Source organism: Melospiza georgiana, chromosome 3 (assembly GCF_028018845.1).
Source record: "Melospiza georgiana isolate bMelGeo1 chromosome 3, bMelGeo1.pri, whole genome shotgun sequence".
NCBI classification, from domain to species: domain Eukaryota; kingdom Metazoa; phylum Chordata; class Aves; order Passeriformes; family Passerellidae; genus Melospiza; species Melospiza georgiana.
Window position 1 is genome coordinate 66002879 of NC_080432.1, and position 18673 is coordinate 66021551.

At 37.0% G+C, this 18673-nt stretch overlaps 1 protein-coding gene across 2 annotated transcripts in view; it reads right to left on the reverse strand.

Annotated features, from left to right (window-relative positions):
* Positions 1-18673, reverse strand: part of TMEM181 (transmembrane protein 181) — a 33525-nt gene continuing 14852 nt past the window's right edge. For both annotated transcript variants that reach the window (XM_058020889.1, XM_058020891.1), the window contains exons 3-17: positions 17735-17790; positions 16380-16470; positions 15722-15840; positions 14529-14648; positions 12841-12921; positions 11797-11896; positions 10953-11083; positions 10252-10343; positions 9137-9194; positions 8402-8504; positions 8254-8305; positions 7583-7665; positions 6421-6510; positions 4750-4816; positions 1-3855 (exon numbers count right to left, since the gene is read on the reverse strand). In XM_058020889.1, the coding sequence (XP_057876872.1) occupies positions 3777-3855; positions 4750-4816; positions 6421-6510; positions 7583-7665; positions 8254-8305; positions 8402-8504; positions 9137-9194; positions 10252-10343; positions 10953-11083; positions 11797-11896; positions 12841-12921; positions 14529-14648; positions 15722-15840; positions 16380-16470; positions 17735-17790 (1322 nt within the window). In that variant the 3' untranslated portion in view covers positions 1-3776. The remainder of the gene's footprint in view (positions 3856-4749; positions 4817-6420; positions 6511-7582; positions 7666-8253; positions 8306-8401; positions 8505-9136; positions 9195-10251; positions 10344-10952; positions 11084-11796; positions 11897-12840; positions 12922-14528; positions 14649-15721; positions 15841-16379; positions 16471-17734; positions 17791-18673) is intronic.

Below are 18673 nucleotides of genomic sequence, written 5' to 3' on the forward strand. Positions count from 1 at the left end.
TAAAGATATAAAATTTTATTATGAACATATTTAACAATGATTATGCACATAAAGTCTTCCAAGAAACTTCCTTGAAGTAAAATATTCCGTTTTCCTTCATATTCCACATTAGCATGAAGTTTTACAACATAAATGGATAATTTGCTGTTATTAGCACAACTTACAGATACACAGAATATTTAACATGTCCTCATGCACACTTTCTCAAAGCAGCATTTAATTACAGCTTCTCATTAAACAGAGCATTTATCTTACACATTTTTATACCATTTTGGTATACAATTTTTCCGTATTTTCATTTTACATATTTACAAACTCCTAAAAAAAGTTTTACAGTAATGCAAAAGTTATTACTGGCATAAGCAAAAGGAAATGGGTGGGGAAATCAGGTGACTATGGATGAAATGTTTGGCTCAGAGAAAGACTACAGATCGAAGTCTTTCCTAGCTGGAACTGTTCTCCCCAATATTGGTACCACAGATCCAATGCACAAGCTGTTGCTCACTGGTGTTAAGCCTTGGCTGCCTCTTGGCCACTCCTAGGAAAGTTTCCACCAATTTCAACACCAACTGTATTTGTAAAGCAAATACTACAGAAAGTAGTTGGTATGACTGGCTTGCACTCAATTATTGATTTCTTATCCCTTGTAATCACTGTGTACGTGGAAGTCTTGCAGTAATTAATGGATGATGTCTCCCTTAGAGCCAGGATCACTGTGTGCTGTGGGGCCTTCCTGTGTACATTTCTTGTTTTGTACAGCTGCAGTAGTGATGCAAATAACTACTTTAGCAGTAATAAAAGGAAAGCCAGGCTAGCTTCTTAAAAAGAGTTCTTCTGTTTGACCCTTAGATTTCAATACTTTACTCAGAAGGTGAATTTATGCCACCTACTCCCAAGCTGTTTACAACCCATACTGGAATATTCTTCAAATACTGTCTGCTGTCCAATCACGGAAATAAGAGGAGTCTTGCTAGCAAAATCAGTTCCTCATCTGCTTCACTGCTTTTGGCATCTTACTGTATATTGAATTTGATGCAACAATGATTCAACTAAGCTACCATAACACTGTAGCACTTCCAAAACAGAAAGCTATTTTGCATGGCAAACATTGCTTAAATATAATCTCTAAAAATGACCACAGAAATTATTTTCTCACTATTTTCATAGTGAGATACTTCAAGTACACATTTCCCAATCTTAGTTTTTCTATTTCCACTTTGAATATAGTGATGTAGTGAAGTGAAACAAAACAGCAAGAGAAATGGGTTGAAAACAGCTGAAAAAAATAATCTCCAAGTTAGATTAAAATATGTTTTTAGTAAATGAAATCTCAAGGCATGACACTATTTGAGTTAACTGTAACAACCAGTGCAGACTGTGATAAGAAACACTGGTGTACTTTGCACATTGGTCAAATTTTATCTTTCATAACAATTTAGGAGAGAATTAAAAAATATCAGAGGAAAAATATCTGAGTATATAAGAATCATGTAAATATCAGTTTTTGAAAACCCACTTCCTGTACTCACTGTTACTCCAATGGAACTTGAAAGGATTTGGCTTATGTAAACAATGCCAAATTGGTTGCCAAGTCTGATTCTGCACATTCAAATACGGAGAGTTATCTCAAAAACAGTAAAAATGAGAATGGACTCTACAATTTTAGGATTCAGAGCATCTCCCACACCCTTTCAAAACAGGCTTAAAAGAAGTGCTGAGGGTACCTTTTACTTTCTGGAAAGAAAACCACCACTAACTTGAATTACTTCTTTAGTGTTTTCCTATATGTTCTTCTAAAGTAATACCGACTAAGAAGGTAAAGAGAAAAACCTGCCCTTCCTCCCCAGCAATTTCCTTGCTTTGGCCATACAGCAGTGCTTTGGCTTCCAACAAAGAAATGATCCCTGGCACAAAAAGGTTTTAATTTCAGGTACTCCCCAAAAATTTCACAGCTCCATATAATTTTAGATAGTTTTCCCTCTCTCTCTCACACGCACAGTCTCAGGACACATCTTTAGCAGAGCACTGATTTAATCTGAACTATTCTATGACAGCAAGGGCACAACCACATGAAGCTGGAGCTCCTTTGGTCCTCTCTGAGTGAGTTGCTGCCTTGTGCAGCCTCCCCTTCATGATCCTGAACAGCCACCAGAAGGTCACTGCAGTGGGCACGGTCTAGAGCAGTTGTTGCATTAAAGCAGAACAAATCTCCTTTTTCCCCAGTGTGACTCAGCAAGTCTAGCAGGACTTCATTGCACTATTCTGCTTAAACTGCTTTAATGATGAACACAATTCCCTAGTGCAACCCAGCACCATAATGGAGTAGATTAACAGTGCTTTTGGGAATCTTCTAAAGCAGCAGGGCATGAGAAATTTACAAGAGTAAATCTCTATTGTGAGTACATGAAAAAAGGAGATACTTTTAAAAACTCAAGTATCTGAAAACAAAAGTAGTTACAAACAAACATCTTAAATAAAGAACCGAACAATGGTGTAGGAGAAAACCAACTTCTAAATAGAGAAGCAGCAGCATTGTACAAGGAATATTTAATTCCCATATAACTTTGTTCCAGCACAGACTGGAATACAGATAATCACAACATGTGCTAGTAAGAGTTCCCATCATACAGGTGGCGACTGGTATGACAAAGCAGCTGAAATGTGCACAGAACATGCTCACAAGCTGACTCTCAGGCACGTTCAATACATGAGCAACTACAACTGTTCCTAGCATGTAGAGTAACTATCTAGAAATACAACTTAAGGGAAAACTGATTTAGGAAAAAAACTCTAAAAATGAAATGTTTGGAAGTTTGAAACTGTAATTCCTTAGAAAACTTTCATACTCTATTCCCTGCAAGTAACAATCTCCTCCAGCATACAGGAAGACCAGTAAAAAGCCAGTACTGGCTTCCCTCTGAGATTTGTTGTGGCTGAAATAATTCATTCCATTTGAAAGGGCTGTTTAAAAAAACCAACACAGACACTTCTGCTGTGGCAGTAAAGCATGTCATGAAACACATAATTATACAAATAATTTTGCACCACTGAGATTATTTTGGCTCAGCTCACTACAACTTGCCTATTTGCCCGTATCTTCCACTTACAGATCTGGTAAACTTACTGAAATGTATTTTTAAAATGGCCTTAAGTCTGTATCACTTATTTGAAGGAAGAACAGAAAACTTGCGTCTTCTTGCACTGATTAAAAAAACCCAAAACACTGAATTCACTGCCTCCAGCTCAAAAGGCTAAGGTACAAAATTGAAAGGGAAATGAGGCACTTCATACCACGGCGGACAGTATACAAAACAGCTAATGCAAAATGCAACAGATGGATGGCAGTAGGCTGTACATCATCCTAAAGAGAAAAAACAACAACAAAAACAACAACAAAAAAGAAAAACAACAACAACAACAAAAAAACCAAGCAAACCAAAACCAAGCAGCAAGGAAGCAATTTGAAACTCAGTATACAATCTGTGAGACTTTAAAACAGAAACAGATGAAGATTTTAGTCCACAGACATCTTGCTATTAGGCATTTTATAAGACATGTAAAAATTTTGGTTTCTTCAGTTTTCACCACAACCATTTCCATCATTTGTTTTCTCAGTTTTATCCTTGTAAACAGAAATAGAAGCAGAATGTCCTTCCTGGGAGTTGGTGTTCAGGTGACAGCAGACTGTAGGAACCCAAAGAAGTTGTCCACCTAGGAAAACTTCAGAACTGGCTGTACTCCAGATGCACAAGTCTGTCTGCACTGAAACCAGTCAATCAATCACTGTCAGACTCTTCTTTATACTTGGCTCTAATAGCTTGGCCATTCTGAAGAGGCATCTCTTCATAGTCACTCCTGTGAAACAGACACGTGTTGTAACTTCTGAACATGGTGTTCAGATAGGAAGTTGAAAATAAAGAGGAAAGTTCTAAACTACATTGAGGCATAAAATTGTTACTTGGGTAAGAAGCTGGTATCTGCTTTTCTTCCTTGTGGGAGCTATGAACAGCACATGATTTTCCTCCAGAGGATGATGCACAGTAAAAGTTATTCCAGTGAAAGCCATTTTTCACACAGAACAGCAAGAAGCAAGCTAGCACTACCACTACTCATCTAACTAACCAAAGGCAAGCTATCCCAGCATGAACTTGTTCAGGTTACTGCAGTGTTGGTCCCATCCTCACTGTTCCAGCCACTTCAGCGTCTTTGGTAAGAGGTGAAAACATCACGGGTGTATTTCAGTGTCAACACAGGACACCTGATTGGGATGGGTCTCAAGTGCTACTGTAATTCTCATATCACATAAAATCATCCAAGTCAAGGAAGTTTTGCTAGACTTGATTATTCTCATTCAGTAAGTGCTGGAGACTTAAAAAGCACCACTCTCCTTGCCTGAAGCATTTACATATGAGATGGCTCTTTGCTAATTCCATCTGACTCCTGCAGTCCTTCCCAATGTAAAAAGGAAGCCCTTTCCCTTCACAGCTCTTACTGCATTCACTCCATGAGCTACCAGCATCATAATACCTTCTTACCTGTTTGTTTCAGTGCCATGGCAATCCCTTTTAGAAACCAAGGAAAAGAAAAAAACATGCATTCTCATTGTATTTCTGTTTCAGAAAAGGCTATACTTCTATTCTTTAGGCAGAAAACTTCCAATAACAAACCCTTCACGTAATTAATATGTAAAAGAATATTACAAAAATAACACACCAGAAGTAATTCTCCACAGGTATTTTTAAATCTTACCCATAAATCACATCGTCATCTGAATCATTCAGCATAGAAAAAGCAGGATTGTCTTTCAACTGTGATTCTGAAAAACACAAATAAGGGTTAATTTAGTGTGTTAAATGAACATGACTGTAGTGCTAACTCAACACTGTAGCAACAGACACAACAACTTCCAAGGCAGTCACAACTACAGTTCAACAAAACTATATCAAACAGGAATTCTCTCCTTTAAATTCACTACCCTTCAGCCACATAATTGTAGTGCTCTTAAGAGTTAAAGAGACAACATAATTATCTCATTTTTAGATAAATATTCTCTATGTTGTCTGTTCATTTCCTCCCCTGTGCAATTTCCCATGTCATATTTCAACCTGCACATAAATTGATTATTCTTAATCAAAATTTCATATGCATTTAAACAGCACAGACCTCTTGATTAATTTCTAAGCTAAAAATACAGTAGACCAAAGCTGGAATCCCTTGACTGCAAGTCAGTGATTATCCAGTTATTCTCTATCCTTGAAAGAGATGAAGGAACAACTTGCACCTTTATGGTGAGATGAAAAGAAGCACATACCTTCCAATTGCTATTTATGACAAGTCCCTCTAGCTTAAGGGCTTAATTTCTTGCATAATCTGTGCTGCTTAGCTGCAGTTCATAGTTATATGCAAGTAAAATTCGATCTAGCAATTTGCCATAGCAACTTTTTCCTGGCATTTTACCTTCTGCTGTCCACAAACAAATAGTTCTGCAACCCAGCAGAAGGGGTGCTTTATCTTTGGGTGCTTTATCTGCATCCAGCCAGTTCTTTTTCCATTCTGGATGGAAAAATAGCATTTTCTGGAACAGTTTTGTCCATCTCAACTCTAAATTAGAGAAAGAACAACCTCCACTATTTAGTGCCTTCCCCCTGCATGCTCTCAGCATACACAATACGACTGGACAGGTTGCTAGACAATCTCAGGCCTCCTTCCCCATGAAAGGTTGGGCCACATCATCTTTCCAGGTCTCTTCCAACCTGGGCTCTTTCTGTGGTTCTGTACCATGAACAGAATGCTTAAAGCGGAGAATATACTCAGCAAAAATATTTATTTTAATGATCTTTATCTTTTGGTGAGGGAAGTGCTTTATAATCATCATGTAAGTCAGACTGTATCCTTTATATCACAATGCAAAACCAGAATTGCCACTGACTCAATCCTTTGTCCCTCCTTACGTGGGCCCTGTGCAGCCCTCCCCATAGCAAGTTCTCCAAAATTTCTCCCGTATTAGAGATCAGTTTCACTCCTACTTTTCCAACAGCACTTGGATTTCACAGTCCAGTTCGCCAGCATGCATGTATTAATTTTTGTTAGAACAAAGTACAAATGAAGTGATGTTGTTCCTTAAGGGCTCTCTGTGAGTCACCTCAAAGGTTGGTGCATCACATGCAAACATCATAGTGACTGTAAACTTGAGCTAAGTGCACAAGAATTCAAGCCCAGCTAATCAGCTGATTACATTTTATGTGTTCCTTCATATTTCCAATACTATTTGCTCAGGAGCAGTGAGTGCAGCTTCTGCTTATGTTAACTCACAGCAAACCAGAACAGTAATGAGACAACCAGAATCCAAAGGCATTGCACAGCATCTGCTAATATGGCAGCTCTTGTCACGCAGGCTGCCAGACAATGGCTCACACTTACCATATAGTGCATTCTTCGAGGGGGAATACACAAAGGCTAATGTGTAGAGATAAAAGTTCAATAACCCATAAAATGATAAGAATTCTGCTGGTACTAAGTGTTAAGGATATTGCTCAATATAGTTCCATACATATTAACTTTGGAAACAAGACCCAACCCATACACAGGCTGTTTCAATGGAAAGAATGTTTACCTTACTCAAGTTTGTGAGCATGAGTGGCTAAACAAAACTGCATGTTTTAAATTCAATAACAACTAATGTACTCATCCTATCTCAAGGTAAAGCTCCCATTGAAAACAAAGCTTTAACACAAGTAACATTTGGGGTGGCACTGTCTGCTCTTGAGCAGTGGAGTGTATGGTCAATCAAATAGTTCTGCTTGAATGCTGAAAGAAAGCAGAGTAAGTTGGGTGTTCAGGTGGGTTTAGTTTGGTTTATTTTTCAAAAAGTTCTTCCTTGGCACACTGATGAAGAAGGGAACTACATTTGGATAGAACTCTGAAGATGGTTTCTTGCCATTGTTTTAGGTGAATACTAAAGGTTTTATATATTGTTTTCTCCTACCTGCCAATTCATATCTAAGCTAATCAGCAATCAGAGCAGCTGCAGTCATACAGAGCAAGGATCTCATGGTTCAGGGCCAGGAATACAGGTCACAGTCCTGCTGGCAACAGACACCAGCAACAGTCCTTCCCAAGCCACTTGAATTCTCTGTTGTGACCTGTATCACATGTAGACTTGGACCAATACACAAATGTATTTTTACTGACATCAAAACTATTAATTTCTCATATTTTAATATGCACCATGACAACTGGTAAGTATAGAGCAAACAACTGAGGCAGCAAACACAGCCAAATCTGCCACAATATCTCATTAAAATTAGTTAGATATGCATAAGGTATGCATATCTAAGACTTCATTCCTCTTGGAGAGTATCACAAGCAGTTGTGATGCATGTCAGGTGGACACACTAGACTGAGACAACTTTTACAAGAGCCATGGCAAAATGCTGACAGGAAATCCTAAACAAAACAGACTCAACTACAAGAGTCCACCTAGAAGTCAAAGGTCTCAGTCCTAGGTACATCATTTTAAAGCACCTTCTGCATGAAAACAGATTAACATTCCTACTTGAGCACTATCACAACACAAGGATATAGTTCTGATAATGAGTTGACAGCTCAGCAACAAAGTTGTCCTGTAGAACTTGTGCTCCAAAGCGTAGGTAGAGGATAACAATGCTGTGGGGAAAAAAATAAAGCATATAGGTACTGTGTCCTTAGGCTGCAAAATTGAAATAGCAGGTTTATAGAAAAGTATACCAGAGAGTAATTATGTTAACACGCAGATCACTTATTTTAAGATACATTTGCTTAGCTAGTTCTAAATTAAGAATGATTCTTTTGTGATTAACAGTTAGCATTCAGCTGAGAAAAGCAGAAATCCTCAGATTTCATCCACTACAGACAATCCAATAGTCAACAGCTATTTGAAATAATGGCTTGGTGTAGGGAAAACAGATATTAACAGTAATGTAAGAAATTAACAGTAAACTTCTACTTTGACTAAGTGAAGCCTACAAAGCTCCAGAAGAGCTCTGCCAAGTGAACTTCTAAATCTTGTGCACTGCCATGGTAATCAAAATAATATAAACTTAGCTCAAAAACCTCAGAAGGGTTAAAAAATTAAGAAATTACTGCCATCACAATAATATTAAAAGGCATTCTTCAGTTTCATTGACTAACTTATTACAACAAACTGTATTCAAATCCCTGGAAAAAAGGTTAGAAAAGTTAGAGTACTAACAAATGTACTTTGAAAAGCCTTACCTAATGACAAGCACTACAAAGGTTAATGCAGTCAAGAATTTTAACCTGAGATCTGAAAAAGATTGAGAAAAGTTGTTATCAGGGAATTTACACCTACATCTAGGAGAAGCAAGCCTGTTTGGGAAGAATCAGAAGAAGTATTCCTTACCAACATAAGGCATGTTTCGAAGTTCTGAGCATGCCCTCACTATCAGGAACAAAAGGTAGAGAATGTATGTGGTTGCCACCACAAGGAAGAAGATTTTCATTCCCTATAAGGAAAGTGTTGGGCTTTATTATTTATTAAGATTTCATCTATTCCTTCTTCTGTCAACAGAAATAATTAGTTCCCAAAAGCACAACACAGAATGGTCCATTTATTCAGGGAAAGTAGGCTCATGAAACAAGGATGGTGATACATTCAGGGAGGTTTTTAGGGAATGTAAAGAAAGGATGCTTAATAAAAACCAGGATTTTGTTAACTGAGTTCAGAGTTGGCTGAATCTCAATAATTCTCTAAAAACACAGCTCCCAAGAACAATACAAGGACCCATGTACATCAAATCTCCCTTTACAACAATAAAGTCTGAAATGTACTAGGGATGGAGACCTTGGCGGGAGTTAAGATGTACAAAACTGAACAAAAGACTAAAAATTTTTTCTTTCAATTTTAGTCTCCAGATTTGCAAGACAATTTACTTTTCTCAATGGGACAGATATCAATATGGTGTATTCATGATCTAAAGCAAAAACTAAAGTACTCTAGTCAGAATAAGACTGTCTGACCAACATTTTCTGTTTTCTAAACTGTGTTATACATTTTTATAAAAGAACAGGCCTGTATCTCCTCATATTGCCTAAGTGTACCTGACAATTGGACAGCAAGAAGTAATTTTTGACTTACCTGGAAATTACCTGTGTCAACCCTGTATTGATATGTAGGGTCATGTACTTCATTCACACTAGAAAAGATTAAAAATCAAAAAGTGGTATTAAAAATGCACAATTCCAGACAAGGTTAAAAAGACATGCTGACCAAGAACCAACTCACAAAGAAAAGGTTTAAGGTTACTATGTACAGCTTATAACAAAAAGGTTTGGCTGTGTAAGTTGGTACAATGCCATTAATTCTAATGGAGTCATGACAATACCATATACAGCAAACTAAATTTGAAGAAATATGGAGGATTTAAATTGGGATCATGTCTAATCTCCCCACTTGTTTTTTAGAAAATGTGTATCACATAAATTCCTACAAGCCTTCAAGATTTCTACAAGTCTTCATGATTCAGTGTCTACATTTTACCCTTAGAAAATTGTGGCATGAGGCCTTCCTTCATAGCAATTTTACTAATAGCATGAGCATTTCCTGCAACTGCACTGCTTTCAGTAATGCACAACGGCAAGGAGAAGGTTAGAAGGTATCTTTCTTCTGAGAGATAAAATAAGGGACAAACACCTGAAACTAAAACAGTATAAAACTATAAATGTACTAAAATGGATGAAGTTTTCTGGGTGGGGAAGAGTGACACCTTTAACACAACAAATTGGAAAAAAGGGAGAACCACTAAACCAAGCAAAATAATAGAGTTCTGAGCAAAGACAGCATAGCTTGACTAAGCCATGTCAGTACCAGTTGTGCAGGTTTAATAGCCAAGAAAGTCTGGTCAAACTATGTCATAATTAGCCACAGAGAAACTGTTGCTTCAGCTACTCAATTAGCTACAAATGCTAATTGAGTCATAGCACTAAGTGATTCTTGTAGGGAGCCATAACATACTGACAAAGTAGAATGATTTCTACATCACACTCAGATTAATGAAATTATTTTCTACTAGGTTGTCCATGGAGAACAGTTTTCAAATCAGTCACAATTTGCAGAACAGAAAGATGAAGAATTTGAACTCCATTCCTGTATCACAATCCGAGCATTAAGAAACAGATACACCAGGTACACACAGTATTCTCATTCTTGAACACTCTCAGCTCATATTGCACAATACATTTGAAATTACTCACGTTTGCCATATTCCCAGTGTAACAGAGGCCAGCCACAACAGTCCAACAATAAAGAATTTGGGCAGATAGAAAGTTAAGCACTTCCTTTCCCCCTGTCAAGAAAACAAGAGGGTGGTGAAAGTGTGAACCCATACTTCAGATTTTATTTGTTCTTTACAAAGTAAAATAACTGTCATCTTTGTTTCACTCAATGTGAACTGGATTAAGAGACTCATCTTTTGTATTTTTATCCTGCACAAGTGACTAAAGAAGACATTATATTGTATCATCATTTGTGTTAATAAGATGAATTAGAGTTGGAGCATCCTATTTATAAGGTCCCACATATTTCACTGATAATGCAAATACAGGCATAGGCTCCAGGATTCCTATTTCTCTTATGTAGTATTTTAAATTAGTTTAAAAAAAAACAATCAACTACCACATACAACATCAAAACTCTTCAAGCAAGAATGAAGCATAATGGCACCATAATTCTGACAACTATCACATCTATTGCATTTAGGCTTGGTTGACTCAAAATAATCTACTTCACCATAAACCATTCTAACTCCAAAGCTTCGTATGTCACATTGTACTTTATGAATAAAATAAATGTTTGTTTTCTAAGAATTTGATTTCATTCTTGTCACCTTTTGAGAGAACTGAACAAAACAAGTCCTGTCTCCTCAGTAAGTAGAAGATACTGTTGCATCTCTTACCTGTACTCTTATACCATGGTAAACACAAAGCCAGAACAACAACAATGCACACAGAAACAGTGACTGGAATAGATCATCCAGCATTCCAGGAAACCAGCTGTTCACCAGAAAAGAAAGGGGGAAAAATGGATCTGTAACAAAACAACAACATAAAAAAGGCTAAACAGAGAGAAAAAAAGCCTTTCAGTATGAAAAGTAAACCAAAATCTAACTTCAGCAGAACAAAAAAAAGCCTAGATTTTTTCAATTTACCCCAGTAAATGAAACTGGAGCTTCCTTTATTTTCAATAAAGTAACAAAGAAAATGGTGCCTCCAGCAGCAATCCACTCTGCTGTAGGAATAATCTTGAATGGTTGCCAACATTTCTAGAGGATTTTAGGCTTTATTTGACTTCCTATTAAACTACTGTTAATGGTGACAATCTAAAAAAATATTGTATAAATAAGATGCAAATATTCTTTTGGTACTGCTAGAAAGTGCAGAATTTTTTTACTGGACCAAAAGTAGCCTCCATTTTTAACTAAAGTGTGAATATCTGAAAAATGAAGACAGCAGACAAACAGAAATTGAAAGGTTAAGTATGGCAAGCACCTATTCCAATCAGAGCTTTAAATAAATAGTTGACATCCATGTGACTGAGAAGAACAAAATACACCCACTCATGCCCTTGAATTTGCTACACTTGGAAAGGGCTGGTTTTTTTTAAATTTAGTTTTCTGAAGCTTTATAAACAACTGCTAATAAGTTCAAGGAGAAATTCCATTTTGCCTCCTCTTTTTGTCTCTTCCTTTTCTGCTTCTGTTTTAAAATGGTGCCTTTCCAAAAATTCAAGGATACAAGTACCATTGTAAAGTAGCAAGAGAGGCAGTAGGATGGACATCCATTTCTGTTCAATACCCCAGTCTCTCATGGAGAATTTCCGCAGGGAATGTGCGAACAGACACTGTAAAACAACAACAATTTGTAAGGATGGAATACAGCCTTCAATGGTTTAACCAGAGCTAGGGCAGAGTTGAGCACACTGCCAAGGCTACTTCATGAGGCCTTTGCACTGAGAACACTGTAAAATGGACACTAGGTCACCTAGTTTCTATTTCAAGTTTGCTCACTGACCCCAATGCAAATTACTTTTTTCTCAAGCAAGCTGGGAAGTGAAGCAGCCCGTACCTGAAAATCAACATGTGAAAAAAAGGATGTTGCCTCATTACTGATCACACACTATCAATGACTTCCACTTGAACTCACTTACTAAAAAAGCAGATTGCATTTTATATTCACAATTACCTGAGCAACGTCACCTGCAAGAAAAATGCTATGGAAGCATGTAGTACTTTGGTGCCCCTATTCTGAAAGTTCAGGATTTTTGATTTTATTCTGGCTTTTTTTCCAAACACTTCTTTTCCAGGAGCCAAGACAGGTTAGAGAGGAGACATCACCTACATCATAGCATAATTTAGGTTGTAAGGGACCTCTGGAGGTCATCTGGCCCATGCTCACATGCAAGGCAGTGATAACTTTCATCTTAGATCAAGGTCAAGCAGCCCACACTCTGGCCATCCTATTCCTGAGCCTACCTACACTGCAAAATAATACTTTCCTTTTGTCATCACAATCTCCTTTGTCTAAGCAATTTTTTTCTGTTTAATCCAAACCCAGAGTTTAGAAAAACAAGTTTTCCCACTTATCCTATTTTCTTAATATCCCTTCAATATCACTTGTAAAAACATAAAAGCAGCAACTACATTAATATTTCAGAAACATTTTTACACCCAGTCAGTGACATGTCAACTTTGCTGCCTGGGGTTAAACTCCTAAACACAGCATCACAGAGCACTGTTATCAGCTGTCTACACAATAAACTCCAGAAAAGCTGCAAAGGACTCTTACCGTGACCATAAAAGTAAGAACTACAAAGACAAATCGGAACCAAATCTCCACTTGTGAAAAGGTTGGATTGTAGGTCTTCCACTACAAGAAAACAGAAGAGCCCAATGAGTAATATTCTGACAAACTACATATGACATCAATAATCAGCACTTTACTGCAGATACTGAAAAGTTCTGTGGCTTTTCAAAATTTAAAGGTATAACCAAATTCCACTGTGTCACCATGGAAAAATAAAGATAAATTTGTAATCACAGGACAATCTGACAAAAAGATAAGAAAAGCAGCCTAATAACCTTGCTTCTCTTTTATCCTGCCACTTCCTAACATAGTGCTGTCTTATGTAAAGCACTCTCAGGACAAATAGGATAGTCTCCATTGATCTCACTGCACTTTCAATCAAAGTCTGAATGCCAATAAATGAGTAAATCCAGTGTGTTGCTCTGTACTACCAGGGTCAGATGCATAAATTGATAATGAAGAAGTCAGAAAGGTACAGGTGTACTTCCTGTCAGGAGTCTGTTCTTAAAGCTTACTCACTTGTCTCAGAAGTTCAAAAAGAGAAAATCATGTAAAGGAAGGATAAGTAGCTTACCAGAAACACAGAAATCTTTACACAAGTTAAGGAGGAAAGCCTCCTTCTTCTACTCTAGTTATTAGAAGGCATAGATATTAATTATAACATGTCAGTTTACATAAACTCTGCTCTGTTGACAATTTATCTCATACCTGGCATGCTTCTGAAGCCATTTTTGAAATGTAAGCTCCCTGGCAAACACATGCTCTGCTCATCTGAACAAGCTTTACCTTTCAATGTATTAAATCTGTCAACATCTGTCTTGTCTTTTTAAACTGTAAATGTAGAACGAAAATTATATGTAGAGAAACTTATTATACAAAAGGCAATCCATTGATTTCAACTGAGATCACCACAAACAATTGTAATAATGAAATAAATGTGACAATTTTAGTTGCTGCAGGAAAGTTTGGGTTGAAGTTGTTTTGGGATTGCATACAGGTCTGCCTTAAAGGCAGCCTGCAAAGGAAGATAAAAAACTGTACAACTATAAATGCCCCAATACTATGATACACACTATATAAAGCACTATTAACTGAGATAGTTATTCCACTGGAGAGCATTTGAGTGAATTATTTTAGTAACCTGCTTGTGTTAGCTGAAAAAAACCAATTCTCTTCCTCATAAGCACAGTGCTCCTCAAAAAAAATCTCTTCATTTTCCTTTGACTTAGTTAAACCTTTCCAGTTCACACTTCTATGAAGTCTGGAAAACTTTGCTAATTCAAATACACCTACTGGAGATGCTGAAAAAAAAATAACATCCTGCAGACAGGCAGCATCTCTATAAGCAAATGCAGAAAACTGGATGTTCTAATCTAGCTTGCCTATTGTAAAAAATATCTCCCAGCATTCAGACTAAATTTATCTATTACACAATACAGCAGCAGTAGTTCTGAGAGAATTTTTTTCCTTTTGGAGTTAAAAAATTTAGTCTTGACCCTTATCAACAGTAAATTCTATAACGGCTCTGACATCAGTAGTGACAGAAAAAATAATTATTATGCATTTTTTTATTAATCTTCAAAAATCTGATACTTTTTTGTTACAGTTAAAGCACACTTTAATACAGCATTAAAGAGACTTTTTTTAACAGTCTAAACCTTTAAACTTACTGTGAAAGTAATATTCTGGATGGTGGATGCTAACTTGTTCCGATCTTCAAAGCTAACAAATATGTTGTACTGAGTGTAGTTCAGGTAGCCCAGGTGAGCAACAATGATTTCACTGCATTTCTGTGAACACACACAGAGAACAGAAATTAGAAGTCTTCAAATTATTCCAGAATAGGCACTGTTAGTATAGGCTGGAAAATTTGCTCCTAAATGGTCTAATATTGATGATATTTATTATATATCTCACCACTCTCAGTCAGTCTAATCAAGACTTTCTTGAAAGGTACCAGAGAGAGCAGAGGAAACTGCTAAAGTGAGTCAGGTGGATCAGTGGCTGAACAATAAACTCAATTAGAAGAGCCAGCTTTTCACCTGAGCCAGTGACAGCAACTGCTTGCAGCACCAGGATGGAACCAAATAACTCTGTCACTAACTCACGCTGGTGAGATGGGCCTACCTTACACTAACTCACTTAAAAACTTAACAGGAGAAAAGAGAAAAGCGAATTATATTGCTCTCTTGACTGTGTAATTAAATCTAATGGAGCAGTATTAATTAATTTCTGCAAATTTCATAGATATATACATGTATCTATATAAAAAGAAAATACTTGATTTACTATATATGCTTATCATTAAAAACTTCAGCTATGTCCTTCCTAAAGGATTTGCATCTGGAGAAGCTGTTTTGAATGTCTTCAAGCTTAAAAATTTCAGTGAAAATTACATTAGAATCTCCAAATGTTTCTTCACACTGGCAAAAAATGTGGCTTTTTCAGAACACAGTTGCCAGGTGATTTCAAGCAGATTCTACAAGGTGTTGGAGAAGAATTTTTCTCTCCTCAGGAACCCCATATCAAATCTTTTGCTACAACATCCCTTTCTTCAGTGCTGCTAAACCTGTTTAGGTGACTGAACAGGACCCACTGCTTTCCTGACAAAGAGTAACTCTAACAAGAGGAGTCTGTAACAGTCAACAGACACAAGTCACAGAACTGAACAGAAAAATGATGGACAGGAAAGTGTCTTGTCAGCATTACTGCCTACGTTGCCATTACAAATAAAACTGTCCCGTAGAGTCTTTCCTGAGACATGTTTAACAGGTAAATTCTTATTTGCAAATTTGTAAATTAGCATGCACACAGATTTAAAGAAAATGCCCTGCATCAGAGTTTTGTTTAAGCAAGTGCATACTTGTGCACAAGTGAGTAACCTCGTCCGATTGTGAACTTGGTTGTTAACGTATGGTGTGCTGCCATCCTTCACCACTCCCAGCACTCTGACTGTCATGGTCACATTCTTCTTGAGGGATACTGCAATTAAAACAGCAAACATTAATCTATTGCTACTTGCAGAAATTAAACCTCAAATAGAGTTCCAAAATTGTTTAAAACATGCTATCCAAATACTACTCAGACTTACCAGCTATACATTACTGGAGTAGGGTACAGTATTTTTATACATAGGCCGGTACTGAATCTACAGATTAACAATTACTAATAAAGTATTTCTCACATATATCCAGGGAAGCTGTATTGAAAAATCAATACCATTACAATCTACACATCTAATTCACCCCAAAATGAAGAAGGAAATACACAGATTATCTAGATACTATTGTTTTCACAAAAATAACAAACAATTTGTCCCCTACTCCTGTTGCTTACAATTCAATCAGTGCTGTCCATCTCTTTATGAAGGGAGGGGGGTGAGGTGGAAGAAAAGCCCATCAGAGGAGGAACCCACCAACCACAGCCAGAAAGCAACAGGATCATGTGTGTGACAGATGGAATTAAAAGTACAACAGACAGGCTGCTATAGCAGTTTCCTGAGAATTAGGTCAGATTCTCACCATCGTGCTGATCCAACTCAACCACACAGGTCAGCCACAGCTGCTGGTTGTAAGTTGACAGTGGTGGCGAACTTAAATTAAATGGCTTCAGCTGTAAGAAACCCCACAAGGTTAGCACAGCCTTTACACTGCTACATGACATATGTGTAGTTACAATAATGAAAGGCATGATAATTATGTTTGTGACAATGTTTTTGAGAAGAGATTTGTATGTGCTACTCTGTGGACAGCGTGATAAGCATCTCACATAGAGTCTTCCACAGAAGTAGCTTAAACAGCACACATATTTTGCAAAGCACTGAAGTAAGGAAAGGTACAACTACCAAAACCTTATAAAAGCAGCAGCAATAAAACAGAAAAGTTCAGATGTGAAAACCAAAATCCTGAGGCCTAGCTTGAATTTAAGAAATAATGTTTAGAATTTTACATCAAAAGCCAGATTTGTGGGCCTTATCTGCTACACAGTTTTAAACTTTTTAAACTATAATTACAAAAAAGTCCTATTTTGCACTAGGTTTTCTAAAAATTCCCCACTGAGTTCAAAAGAATCAAAGGTGTCATTAACAGATGAAACCTACATGCAGGAAAGACTTCTCTAATGTGAAACCAAGATGGGCTTCCCACCCACAGTACTGTATCAATACAAACACATATAGGTGACTGGGAGGTAAAAAAAAAAAAAAAAAAAAAAAAAAAAAAAGCAGTGTCCCGGTGTATTTAAAGGAAATGCACTTTAAAAAAAACACACAAAAAACCTTTTTAGCCCTTTCACAAAAAATACTTTAGACATCAGGTTGACAATGAAGAGTTAGACAAACAAAAATGCAAGAACTGAGAACCAAAATACGAAAGCACTTAAGAACGTTCCTCTTAGGAAGCCAGATCCCACGTCTTGGTCACATGATAGCTAACAATTAACAAGAAATATTTCTTTACAGATGATAGAAAGGGAAATCACAAGAGAGATAGCATTAGTTGCCACTGAGTGCAGCGTTTTTCAATGCATGTTCTCAATTTCTATTTCTGAACCCCTACAAGAATCTCCAACATTAATTCACCAGAGGAAAACTCACATGCTTCTTTATCAGAAACTGCTGTGCAGAAACACCCCAGAAATCTCTATCTGACCTGCTCCCAGCAGTAAGAGACCAGAAATTGCTGCTGCCTATTCATGAAGTAACACAGTGGTAGTACAATATTGCATGATCAGCTTCAAACTGGAAAGCACCAGTAAGACATTCTGCAGTAAAAGTTTAAATATTTAAAATGACTCGGGGGGAAGGAGAGAAATGTTTAACATCACTAACATCAAATAAAGCCACTCATATAATCCAACAATATTTAGTAACTCTTACCTTTAGGCTGTTATTTAAGTCAGTTCTTGCTACAGAAGTTTCAATTACATTAGGACCTACACAATATATAAGAAGGAAGAAAGAAAATAATATTGAAGTATACATACAAGCGATGATGTAAATATAGGTTTTCAAAAGACTGTACAAAATACCTTCTGCAAAGAAGGTAAATGGTATTCCACTTTTCAGATAAAGGGTAAAGCACTCAGATATCTCAATATAATTTATAAATTTGACCTGCATATTCCTTTAAGCATCTCTGCCATGGTATTTCTACACATCATTAAATAAAGTAAATTATAAGTCAAGAACTCCACGTCAAAAGCCCTGAATGTGTACTCTAAACAACTACAATTTTAGTAGTAGTTTTTTATTCATATATATCTCTATCTTTATCTATCTATATATGTATATATATCTCCCAGGATTTTATAGGAATGCAGTCATGAAAGCACTCAGCTACAGAACCCCCTTGTTTAATCATCTGAGGCTGCTGAGGGCCATGTCCAGTTAAGTCTTTAACATCTTTAAGGACAGAGACTCCCACAACCTGTCTGCGAAACCTGTTCCAGTTTTTAACTACCACTACAGTAGGAAAAATGTCCTAAGATCTAACTGGAATTTCTTCTGCTCCAGCTTATGCTGCACCTCTGAGAAAAGCCTCATCTTCTTTGTAACCCCTGATAAAGTGGTTCCAGACAGTGGTACAATTTCCCTTTAGGCATGTAGGAGCACGGAGTACTGAGGACAAGAGGAATGCACACGTTTTTACGTACACAAAACACACAAGGACTAAACCAGGAAAGTGACAAGGAAGAGCAGGAAAACATCTGTGTCTACACAGCAGGCTGTGAACACACAGAGAAGATGTATGGCAGGTAGGGACATGAGCAAGACATATACACGTGCACTTGGGCCAGGAAGATCCTTCTGTCCCAA